Source organism: Megalopta genalis, chromosome 1, assembly GCF_051020955.1.
Source record: "Megalopta genalis isolate 19385.01 chromosome 1, iyMegGena1_principal, whole genome shotgun sequence".
NCBI lineage: Eukaryota > Metazoa > Arthropoda > Insecta > Hymenoptera > Halictidae > Megalopta > Megalopta genalis.
Window position 1 is genome coordinate 14660328 of NC_135013.1, and position 13475 is coordinate 14673802.

The 13475-nt window shown below is 42.0% G+C and overlaps 1 protein-coding gene across 5 annotated transcripts in view; it reads left to right on the forward strand.

Annotated features, from left to right (window-relative positions):
• DIP2 (disco-interacting protein 2) overlaps positions 1-13475 on the forward strand; it is an 81309-nt gene that overhangs the window by 32725 nt on the left and 35109 nt on the right. For 2 of the 5 annotated variants that reach the window (XM_076521839.1, XM_033475257.2), the window contains 2 exons: positions 145-360; positions 11052-11189. The exons of 1 other annotated variant lie outside the window; for it this stretch is intronic. In XM_076521839.1, coding sequence (XP_076377954.1) covers positions 145-360; positions 11052-11189 — 354 coding nt within the window. The remainder of the gene's footprint in view (positions 1-144; positions 361-11051; positions 11190-13475) is intronic. 2 more of the 5 variants (XM_033475267.2, XM_033475277.2) reach the window with 2 other exon arrangements.

Here is a 13475-nt window from a genome sequence, read left to right on the forward strand (position 1 = left end):
GGGGAGAGAGAGGGTTTCAGAGCAAACGGGGGAGAAAGACGGAGTCGGAGCGAGACTGTGCGTGCGTAAGAGTTTGAGGGAGAGAAAGAAGAGAGTCTGGAGAGGAGGGTAGCTTTTGCATATGCACACGTGTGTGGCGCACAGGGGCTGGAAACGATGGAGGAGGTGTCGGCGTCCTCGGTATCGAAAGGGTCGAGAGAACCGGGTATGGAACCGGGTATGGAAGCGGGGGTGTCGGTGGTGTTGGCGTCGGCGTTGGCGTCGGTGTCGGTGTCGGCGTCAGTGTCGGTGGCCGACCACAGCCACGTGCACGCCGCACGCAACGCCGTGCCATGCACAACGAGAAGCGCTATCATTCAGGTAGCGCACTGGCAACGCATTGCACGAATCAGCGTGTAGTTTCTTCTACTTTTTCTCCTCTGTTTCTTTTCCATTTTCTATCTTCTCTTTTCCATTTAATGCAGTAGTGCACGGTTAAATTTACATCGGCTCGGCAGCCAGCATGTAAATTTAAACGTACGGGACACCTTTTTCCCTTCCGAGAACCGACTCGGCCACGGCTCGGCGAAGTTAGAGGATAGACGTGACGAGAGGAAGCGGGATAGATGACAATAGGTCACTTTACGACCCGGACTAAAAAGTTTATTTAGTTATTTATTTGTTTGTTTGTTTGTTAACGGATATAAGTCCTTCGAAGCCTAAAGTTAGTTACATGTCATGGGTGATGTAATGTTTAATGTCAAGCTCAAACTTGTGGTTAGTTGAGTTATTCTGTACATAAGATGAAAAGAAATTTACGTTCTACAGAAATGCATATTATCTCGTGTGTTATTAAACAAAAGTCTACTTATTTAGTTATAGCTTTTTCTTTTCACTGTTGGGCTCGTATGACGCGTAATGTATACGCAAGGCGTTATAGGGGGTCAAGATTGTTATGTTCAAAGGAACACCGCAGTGTCACAAGAAAATAAACGCGATAAAGAATACCTCTTTTTCAGTCATTGTCACTGTATCTTTGTACTTGTAGCGTCGATGGATACCCGAGATTGTTCCCATTGAAATGAGTCCAAACACTATGTAGATCGAATACTTTTGAATCACTATCGGATTAATTGATAAACAATCTATAATAGTAAGTAGACTGCGGATATTATGCATTTATGAGAAATATTAGTAGATGGAATGTAAAACAGTAAATGCAGAGAATAAATTTAACAATTACGTTTGTTTATGTTCAACTGATTGAAAATGTTAAGAATGAAAATATAACTTTTATTTACCCCCTCTTTGTTGCAATCGAGATGGAAAATTTGTATTTTCCATACAGATCCACTGACATATCCGTACTCCGATTTACACCGTACTTAGATCACTTTAATCGGACGAATTTTAGCTATCCATTGGTGTTACACTCATGAAAGTAGAATAAAAATTTCTGAAAATAAAATTATGTTTCTTGCATGTTTAGTTTGCGTAGACGCGGCATCCTATTGATGTACGCCTGTCTCCCTTCTTTTTTATTGCAGTCATTCTCTGTCCTTGCCTACTGACAAGGAGAGACCACGGGCGCGATAATCGCTTTTAGGATAAGACTGAGTTGATCATTTGTAGCGTATATATGTATATATGTATACTGCAATAAAAGTCTCGTTAAGGTTCGTCAAAATAAGCTTTTGTTCTTGAGATGTTTCACTTTAAAGTTTCATTATAAGCACACGTAGACGATGTTGACCGTAGACGCTTTGTTCACTTTGTATCGACACCTCTGTTTACATTTCGGCGCGCATACGTAATTCCCATACAACTAGAGGGGATGATGCGTATCATAGAAGCATGGAAAAACGTAAATTCTTGGAACATCGTGCACGCGTAAAAAATGCTGAATTTTCGTCATGTTTACACATTTTTAGTCTATTCGGGAAACAAACTCTGTTTATATTTTTGAAAACCGATTTCACATTGTTTTTTGGAGCATCGTCGGAAGTGTGGATGCACACGATTAACGAAGTGCCTATATTTATAACGAAACCTTAAAATTAAATATCGCAAGAACAAAAACTCATTTTGACGAATGGTATGCGGCCTTTAATTACACTACAGGGTGTCCCGAAAATGTCTCGCAAACCGGAAATGGCGGATTCCTCGGATCGTTTGAAGCAACTTTTTCCTTCACAAAAATTTTCTCCGAGGCACCGTTAACGAGTTATTAACGAAAAACAGTGACCAATAAGAATCGAGTACGGCTGACGCGAGGCGGCCCAGTTAACCAGCGCACGAAGCCCAGTTCCGCTCATTGGCTCGGTCGCCTCGCGCCAGCTGAGCTGGGATTCGACCGCCTCGACCGCTGGCGCCGTTGGCTCGGTCGCCTCGTGCCAGCCGAGCTCGCCTCTCATTGGTCACTGTTTTTCGTTAATAACTCGTTAACGGTGTCTCAGAGAAAATTTTTGTAAAAGAAAAAGTTGCTTCAAATGACCCGAGGAACCCGACACTTTCGGATTGCGAGACATTTTTGGGACACCCTGTATATATGTACTACAAATTACTAGCGAAACGTTAAAGTGAAATGTCTCAAGAACAAAAGCTCATATTGACGAACAGTATGCGACTTTTGTTACACTGTATATGTACTAAAAATTATACTAAATGTCATCCTAAAGGCGATTTCCACGTCCGTGCTTTCTCCTTGTGAGACGAGACCTCGTCGTGCTCGAAGCACTGTGACCGGAGAAGAGTGGGGCTGGCTCGTGTAAATTTAACCGTACCGATTTCGTGTAAATTTCACCGTGCACCACTGTGTATCTCTTCTCACACATCATCATTTTTCACTCTTTTATCGTTGCCTCGTAACCACGCCTAGAGAAGTTAGAGCGTCCATTAGAATCGAAGCCGAGACTCGAAAGAGAGAGAGAGAGAGGCATCCATCATCTTCATCGGCGATCATCATCGTCACCCATTTAGAGTCACGTTATCACCGCTGTATAGTGCGTTTTCTGTTTTCCTTGTTAACACGAGTCTTTTACTCGGCCCCGTAGCGAACGTGTGTCGTTTCGTTGCCCGTTTGGAGATGCGTTCCGTCCACGTTCACCGACCAGTGTGCATTTTTGACTGTGCCAACTCATCGTCCACGTAGATGTCCGTTTTTTCGTTTGTCCGCCTTTTTGTATTGTTTTCTCTTTCTTTCTTTTTTTGTTCTTAGTTTTCTCACACCTCTGTTCTCGTTCCATTTTGTTTCACGTTCCAGTTTGTTCCGGCTCGATCGGTCCACGCGAAAGCTTCCGAAATCGGACGATTGCCGTGGAACTCCGACTTCCGATAAGAACCCATCGACGTTCGGGGTGTTTGCGAACGGGTCCCGTGTGCTAGATGAAATCCGACTTTTCGCGGTGATCGTGATATTTTCGTCGAACGCGGTTGAAGAATCGAGAGAATAAAGACGGACCATGAAGCAATTATGTTCGCCAGACGGAACAATGTACTTTTGCAAGGAAACCAAGTCGAAGACCATTGTTCCGATTACTGTGCACGATTATTTTGTGGTTGGAACGACTTCACTCGGAATGTCGCGTTCGTGACTGTGCCAGAGATTTAGTTGTCTTCACGTGCCAAAGAAAGAGGAGAAATTAGCTGGGAAAGCGCACCGTGAATCGCAGTTAAACCGTCGAGTATTACTCTTGTAATTGCGACGTCGACGGTTCGTAATTTACACGCACAGCACAGAATGCTGTTTCGCGTTTCGAGATTTCAAAATTGCGTCTCGTACGAACAGATATCGCAGTCCAATCAGTCGGATTTCTAGCAAAAATTGTGCACAGCAGCCTATCGTGTAGACGCATTTCTGCTGATACGGGAACAAAATTAGTGTCGAATTAACCTAGTTACGCCTTTTCGTTTTCACTGCTTGTCTTCGAGACTCCGTCGTCACTTGTGCAATTTATTTCGGAGTTATCGATACAACACAGTTTCTTGATATAAATACTGTAAAATTCTCTACACAAATTTCAATTTTCATAAACCGTTGTATATATGAGCCGTTTATTTTGAAAGTGGCATAAGTCACTTTACCGTAATGAAAAGTGGTGATTTTTTAATGTTTATACGAAATTATTTATACCGAGAAAAATATCAGTATCCTGAGATAACAAATACAAGTAAATCTTCTCGAAAGTTAGCATCCATATTTTTAAACGTGTTAAAAAACGCAGACTTATGCCACTTTCAAAATAAACGGCTCATATATCGTCGAAAAATTTGCAAAAAATCCGCACGATTTTGCTGACTTCGAAAAACTAACACTAGAACTACCAAACAAGTCAAAATGACAGGTTTCCGATTTTTTCTTTCACAGTTCCTGATTTTATGAAAATATTTCTGGGAGAAATATTTACGTACACTTCCTTATTGAAGTATATATTATATTTAAATAAATCCAGTCTTGACATTGTTCCGTCAAAAATTCTGTTGAAAATTGTTGCATTTCCGGGAAGTGAGGGATTCCTGAGGTTGTTCGAAGCAACATTTTCCTTTACAAAAATTTTCTCCGAGGCATCGTTCACGAGTTATTAACGAAAAGCACTGACCAATGAGAGGCGAGCTCGGCTGCCGCAGGACGGCTGAGCCAACGAGCGGACGAAGCTCAGTCCCGCTCATTGGCTCGGCCCGTCTCGCGCCAGCCGATCTCGCCTCTCATTGGTCAGTGTTTTTCGTTAATAACTCGCAAACAGCGCGGCGGATTGCATTTCCGCTGAGGAAAAAGTTACTTCAAATGACCTCAGAAACCCCTAATTTCCCGGAAGTACCATAATTTTGATACACCCTGTCTTTAGGGTTCGGCAAGCTCTAGTGTTAAATAAATAAATGAATAAATTAAATAAAATGAAAATAAAGCTCTAGTGTTAAATAATACAGTGCTAAATAAATAATTGAATAAATTAAAGTTAAATAATTGAAAATAATCCAAAAAGAGTAAATTAGAATCGAAAATTTTCGGAACGATCATCCATCCACAATTACGATAGGTGTACCTGGGTTAATTAATGAACACCGATGCGCGAGAATCAACGTTCTACCCGATCGCCGATCTTGTATTGCGATTGTGCACGGTTTAGATCACGATACACGCACGTAGACACATCGTGTACAGTATAATAGTGCAGCGACCATCGATCGTCGATCGGCCAGCTTATTTCGTTGGTTGTGTTCCCTGTCGATTTAGTTCGCTTCTCCCTTCTTCCTTCGTGGAATTTCGTTTGACCCGAGCCGCGGGACTCCTCTGATTCTGTTGATTGCAAAATATCAACAGAGAAGAAGTTCGCGGAGGATCGCGGGATCGGGACGATCGCAGATCGTAGCTTAAGCCATCATCGTCTCACGTTTCACGATTCATTCCCGTAATTGATCTCGGTAATCCATAACCCGTATGTCATTCTGATCGGTAGTGATCGAGCGTAGGCGCGATTCAACCTCTCGGTGTCCTGCGCGGTATAGTCTTCGTACGTCGTTCTTTACAATTTTACACAATTGCCGGATCTCGACGGGATTCCATTTCGCCTAAGAACAATCTAATGTTTTTCATTCGTAATTGTTTATTGTGTAATGTCGTAACGAATATCGAAAGTACCTTTGAACGTAGAGTAGTGCTAGAAACTAGACGTTGGTAAACTTGACGAGAGAGAATCTCAGAGATCGCTTATGCTACACCTCTGGCAAAAAGTATTCGAACGCCTTTTGTAACACAACAACTATTTTTCCAGACCGGACCAAATGACTTGAATTTTTTTTAGACGATAGGATTTAATTTTTCTATCACTCGTGATGACAAAGAAGGTAAGAGAACTCTCGTTTTTTGTCATTCCAAGCGATAGCAAAGTTAAAGAAGAAGCGTTTTAGTCATTGTACAGTAATACTGTAAATTCGATGTGATTGACGCCCGGATTGTGCAAGAAAATGGACAATTTGGGAAGAGGAGATACTTTATATATTTACATTATACAGGACGTCCCAAAACTATGGTATTTCCGGAAAATATGAGGTTCCTGCGATCATTTGAAGTAACTTTCTCCTTTACAAAAATGTTCTCCGAGGCATCGTTAACGAGTTATTAGCGAAAAACAATGACCAATGAGAAGTGAGCTCGGCCGGCGCGAGGCGCACAGAGCCTAGTTCCGTTCATTGGCTCGGCCGCCACGCGCCAGCTGATCCCGCCTCTCATTGGTCACTGTTTTTCGTTAATAACTCGTAAACGAAGCAGCGGATCGCATTTTCGCTAAGGAAAAAGTTGTTTCAAATGATCTCATGAACCCCTCAGTCCCCGAAAATACAATAATTTTAGGACACCCTGTATATATTTTTAGTTACCGATTTTCAACAACTATAAAAATCGTATCTCCTCTTCCCAAATTGTCCATTTTTCTGTACAATCCGAACGTCAATCAGGGAGAATTCACTGTAATTAGCCCCGTTAACATTTAAAAAAACGAACAAGTCATTTTGCCCAGTTATAAAAAAGAAGTTGTCAGCAGTTAAGGACTGGAGCGTGCGTTGAATCGTGAACTCTCGATGTTCGACGAAGCAAAGCAATCTTGCTTCGATAGATCGGAACAATTAGAAGCGATCAGCCGCGGAAAGAAAGAGAGCATCGTGTTTCGGTGCGACACAGGATTCGAAGAGGTTGACACGCGCTCCCCGATCGTAGTTTGCTTGCTTGTTATCCCCTATTTGACGCGTACCGACTCGAACGGAGACGCTTTTGCACCTTAGATACCTTTGTAATTCGACTTAGCCGGGACCGGTTGTTCCACCTTTGGCTGGCTAGATATCGCAGCAGCCGGCAATTCGCGGCCGTTCGTGGCCAATCGTCTGCATTCCCGCAACTAGACTCGACTCGACTGCACTCGACTCTGTTCGACTTTGAGCCCGAGTCTGGCCCACGTGACTCGAGAGTCTCGGGGCATTTCTTCAAAGCCCCCCCGCGGTTCGGACGTCGATCGCGATCCAGATAGGTTGCCCACTATTGTCGGTAACGGACAACGATCCCGAGGATTCGTGATAACTTTCCAACGATGGCTTACAAGATATCTGTCCTCTGCCTTTCTTTTTGTTCATTTTTTTTTTCTCTTCTGGTTTCGACAATGATTTGACTGAGCAGTCTTAAAAATGCACCGGATCTGGGGACTAACGATTAGCGCGTCGTTGACGGGAAATTCTTGCGGCAGGATTTTTGTTTCTCGTAAATCGTATGGGATTGACGATAATCGTTAGATCGTGTTACGAGGTAAATGGCTTTATCACCAACCATACAGAAATCTGACGTTCTTGTAACAGACTCGGTTCACCAGTAACAGTAACAGTTAAAGTTAGACAACCGGGAAGTGACTAGCAGATTCGTGATAACAATTCTCGGCCGTGAAATACGTAGCTCGTAAAGATTCGCGAAAATATGTACGGTAAATTCTCTCTAATTGTCCCTGTGCATACAGGGTGTCCCAAAATTATGGTACTTCCGGCAAATTAGAGATTCCCGAGGTTATTCGAAGTAACTTTTTCCTTTACAAAAATTTTCTCCGAGGCGTCGTTAATAAATTATTAACGAAAAACACTGACCAATGAGAGGCGAGCTCGGCTGGCGCGAGGCGGCCCAGCCAACGAGCGCACGAACCCCAGTTCCGCTGATCGGCACGGCCGCCTAGCTCCAGGCGAGCTCGCTCCTCATTGGTCATTGCTTTTTGTTAATAACTCGTAAACGAAGCTGCGGATTGCATTTTCGCTAAGGAAAAAGTTGCTTCAAATCACCTCAGGAACCCCTCATTTCTCGGAAATACCATAATTTTGGGACACCCTGTATACAGTAAGTTCTCCCTAATTGACGCTCAGTTTGGAAACAAAAATGGACAATTTGGGAAGAGGTGAAACGGATTATTCGAGCCTTGCGGCACGTTTTTATAGTTACCGATTGTCAGCAACTATAAAAACTATAAAAATCGTATCTACTTTTCCAAAATCGTCCATTTTCGTGTACAAACTGAGCGTCAATTAGGGAGAATTTACTGTAAACAGAAATGGACAGTTTCGGAAGAGGAGGCTCGATTATTCGAACCTCGCGGCTCGTTCTTATAGCCGCCGATTTTTAACAACTATAAAAACGCACCGCGACACTTCGAATAATCGTATTATTTTCTCTTCCCAAATTGTCCATTTTTGTCTGCAAGCTGAAGGACAATTATGGATAATTTTACTGTATCTCACTTTCGAATACAATAAATTCTCTCCAATTGTCCAGAAAAGATACGATTATTCGTAGCCTCGCGGCTCATTCTTACAGTCGCCGATTGTCAACAACTATAAAAAAAACAAGCCTCGAGGCTCGAATAATCGAATCTCCTCTTCCCAAATTCTGCATTTCTGTTTACAAGCTCGCGGAGAATTGAAGGGAATTTACTGTACCTCTGGTCAGTGAAAGGAACGCAGCCGCGATCAGGGAGTCACCTTACAGCTTAAACCAGGGGTGTCAAACTCGCTGCCCGCGGGCCGCATGCGGCCCTAGATGAACATTTTTGATGTCAAGTATCGGGACGTAAACGATAATTTAACTTTATATATGTTTATTACAATGTACTTAGTACTTGGTACTATAATAATATATAATAATTATATATTATTATATATATGTATTATATTATATATTATTATTATATATATATATATATTATATTATATATTATATTATATATTGTTATATATATTATTATATATATATATATATATATAATATATTTAACAATATATAATATAATATATATATATATATATAATAATATATATAACAATATATAATATAATATATATATATATAATAATAATATATAATATAATAAACAATAATTTAACTTTATATATGTCTATTACAATGTACTAAGTACTAAGTATATTGTAATAGACATATATAAAGTTAAATTATTGTTTACGTCCTGATACTTGACATAAAAAATGTCCATCTCGGGCCGCGAGTTCGACACCCCTGGCTGAAACGATGCAACGCGAAGGTCGCATACAAGGGCTGTCGAAGTCGAAATTACGCGTGAGAAGCAATCGATCGAATCGCGAATCGCGAATCACAAACCGCTTCTCCACAGACCCACCTCCTCGTTGAACCTCCCCCCCGCGCCACAAGAAGAGCGGGAGCGCGGGGCTGCGAACAATCGATAAAAGTGAAATCGTCGTAGTCGTCGCAGCTTCCGAAGGTGGAACGACCGATCGTCGTCGGCGGCAACGCTTCGGGCCGCGCCTAAAGAAACGATTCCATTCAAATTCATTGCAGTCGGTTAGATTGGGCTAGACTGCGTCGAGCCGCGCCGCGCCGCGCTGCCGATTGGTTTGCCTCTACCGTTGTTCCGTTCAACATCGTGTTCCGAGATGAATGGCACGAACGAACAGAATCTTTCGGCGGGAACAACAACGTTTTCGCAAGCGTGTTTCGCGCATTTACGCGCAGTCCATTCGCGAATTTCTCTGTCGAAACTCTTCCGAGTATTACGATCGAATTGGCATAGACAACGCGGCATCAACGAGCAGTGGGTGCCAATTGGCACGAAACCGCTCGCTGACCGATGGGTCAGCGTTTGGCTAATTGAAACGGCGAAATATGAGCCGTTTATTTTGAAAGTGGCGTAAGTCACCTTTTTCTTTTTTAAATGAAAAGATACCGTTCAATTGTGATTAGTGTTAACATTAACTCGATCTTTTTGAAAAAGTGACTTATGCCACTTTCAAAATAAACGGCGAAATATGTGAATGGAGAGGAAGGAGGCGAGTCGCACAGTAGTTGGAAATCCCCCAAACGAGACGTTACAGTGAATTCGCTCTAATTGACGCTTAGGTCGTACACAAAAATGTACAATTTGAGGAGGACTGATACGATTATTCGAGCCTCGCGGCTTGTTTTTGTGGTTTCTGATTGGTAAAAACTGTAAAAACGAGACGCGAGGTTCCAAAATCGTATCCCCTCTTCCCAAATTGTCCATTTTGTGCACGGTCTGTGCGTCGATTAGAGAGAATTTGCTGTAATTGATTTTCTCCGGTCGCAAAAAGTCGTAACGTCTTTTTTATTATAGCGTTCATTTGTGTCCAGTTTTGATCGCGAAACAAAAAGTCGATGGAATTGCCTTGATTATAAGTAAAAAAGCTATGTCGGTGTTAAAATTTGCTTTTATTTCGCGCATCGCGAAAAATAATGTCCGTACGATAAAACTTGTAAACATCAAGAATTAGTCGGAGAAATAAGAAAAAAACGGGAAAATTATTCCAAATTTGTGGCCATATTTCTCACAATGTCAATTATAGGATCTCAATTATAGATAAAGAATATTAATAATTCCCATTAAAATTTGTGTTCTTATTTATTTCGTCAACTTAACATAAATTACTTACTTCGGCGCATAATATCTTTACGACAAAACTTTAAAGAATCAAAGATTTTACAGGATTTCCTTTACAAGATTTTCAGGACTAACAAAAAAATCGATAGAAATTTCTTTCCAAACAGCACACATATCTCATTCGTTTTTCACATCAGCCGTTGTTTCAACGTTGTATCATAATCTACGACCGACTTCAACGTACTTCGAACACTTTCTAAAACGATCTTTCCATCGCAAACGAATTGTTGCCACGTTTTAGGAATTTCCAACCATTTTGCGTCGTTCCGTCTCTCTCTTTTGTCGGAAACGATTCACCGAAAATCTCGCCTGTGCTCGTCGCAGACCGTCAAAATGGCTCCGGTAGAGAGAGAGGATCGGTCCTCGATCGAGTTTAGCCCATCCTTCGTTCATAGAATTTCGCCGATCGAGAGCAGAGAGAACAACTTGGCGTCGTTTCTGAAGGCCCGGCCGGTTCAGTAGCATAAAAATGTCGACAGTGTTTAGAGTACAGAGAATAGAAAAATTTGTAGAGAGCCTAGAAAGTATAGTGTGAGGACCGAGACCCAATAACCTGCCGATCCTCGTAGCGCTCCTTTCTCTGTCTATGTGGCGTTGTTGTTGTTGTTGTGTTGCATGCAGGAGGCCGGCTAGTACCTGGCGGGATCGCTAGTCCCCCGGGATCTGGCGGCTCGACCGGAAACACCGGGAACTCGAACTCGGCGGCTGCGAGACGCGGCAATCGCAGACTCACGCGCAATGAGAGCCGCTATCATTCCGGTGAGTACATCACAGCTGGACGAGCAAACGGTCCGAGCGCGAGCCCGAGCCCGAGCCCGAGCCCGAGCGCGAGCGCGAGTGCGCAACGATAAATAAGCTATGGAAAAGAAAGCAGAAAGAACCGTTTAACGGGTCCTTAACCCTCGAACGACGCCGGCTATACTCGTATATGCACACTTTTAACGACTGCTTGTTCAAAGTATAGAGAGCCTGAACGTTCACCGGACACCCAGCTGAATCGGCTTCATCCTGCGAGTGCTGTCTTGTCTTCGACTTTCGTTCCGCGTTGTGTCGTCCCGTCGATGCGATACCGACTTTTCTCGAGTACCTTGTCCTTTCTCGCAAAACAACAACGATGCTCGAGTACACGCGTGTCGCTTGAGTTCAACAGGCTTGCCTTTTTAGATGACACGAGCGACTTTAACCCCTTGTCGTATACCATCTCCTTCGGATTTACGACGATCAGAACACCTTCGCGGTGTGATAATTTCTTGCAAGCGGAGTGCGTGGCCTTGGGGTCAACAATTTCTTTCTTTTCTTTTTTGAGACCGTGACGATTGCCCGTTTTGTGTACAGTCTGTGCGACGATTAGAGAGAACTTGCTGTAATTGGTTTCCTGCGGTCGCAAAAAGTCGCAACTTCTTTTTTTTATTATAGCGTTCATTTGTGTCCAGTTTTTGATCGCGAAACGAAAAGTCGATGGAACTCGAAGGGCCTTTATTATAAGTAAAAAAAGGTATGTCGGTGTTAAAATTTGCTTTTATTTCGCGCATCGCGTAAAATAGTGTCTGTACGATAGAACTTGTGAAGATCAAGAATTAGTCGCAGAAATAAGAAAAAATAGGGAAATTGTTCCAAATTTGTGGTCATATTTCTTTATGGCTTTACGGCTAATTTGACCTGTAAATCAAAAATTTAGCGAAGGGTCTCAATTATAGATAAAGAAAATTTATAATTCCCATTAAAATTTATGTTCTTATTTATATTGTCAACTTAACATAAAATATTTAACTCGACGCATTATATCTCTACGACAAAACTTTAAAGAATCACAGATTTTGCACAGGATTAACAAAAAAATCGATAGAAATTTCTTTTTAAACAGCATATATTTCAGTCGTTTTTCATATCAGGTTTTGTTCTCTCGCTTGAGAATATAGTAAATTCTTCGCAATTTTCCTTCAGCTTGTAAACAAAACTGGAGAATTTGGGAAGTGCGGCTCATTTTTACCCGCCATGAACATGTAAATAATTACAAAAGCGAAGTGCAAGATTCGAATAATCGTATCTCCTCTTCCCAAATTGTCCGGTTTTGTTTAGAAGCTGAAGGAAAGTTAGGGAGGATTTACTATATACAGGGTGTCCCAAAAATGTCTTGCAATCCGGAAATGGCGGGTTCCTCGGATCATTCGAAGCAACTTTTTCCTTAACAGAAATGTTCTACGAGGCTTCGTTTACGAATTATCAACGAAAAATGCTGGCCAATGAGAGGCGAGCTCGGCTGACGCGAGGCGGCCGAGCCAACGAGCGCAAGAATCCCAGTTCCGCTCATTGGCTCGGTCGCCTCGCGCCAGCTGAGCTCGCCTCGCATTGGTCACTGTTTTTCGTTAATAATTCGTTAACGGTGGCTCGGAGAAAATTTTTGTAAAGGAAAAAGTTGCTTCGAATGACCCGAGGAATCCGCCACTTTCGGATTGCGAGACATTTTTGGGTCACCCTGTATACCTATACCGTTATAGGAGCTGATGCACGTCGCTGTGCAAAAGTGAATTCGCACCGTTTAAAACTCAATTATTTCTTTAAAATTGAATCAAATGATCTGAAATGTTTGTAGACATCGGAGTGACTATTTGCGAAAATTATAATCGATTATTTAATAAACGGAACAAAAACGTTTAAATAACAGAAAGAAATAAGAGATAACGCTCTTTTCAACAATGAATCTTGTATATCCTAGATATAATCTTAGATATTAAAAACACCAAGTTTTCACGAACTTCGTCCGAAAACATAATTTTGTACATCTTTCGCTCGCTACGCGTCACTTTCATTCCGTCTTTAAAACACAAAGCAACGTTCAGGTTTAACCCCTTAACGCGCAGAAACGTATTAACACGGGCGTGCAAAACCGGCCAAAATGTGCAGACCCGTATATATACGGTCGGCGTCGCAACTTATGTCGCTAAAATGTTCAGATTCGAATATATCCGGGCAGTAAAAATAACTTAATAAAAACCAAGGAAAACGTTCAATTTATTGATATTCATCGTGTAATTCTGTATTGTA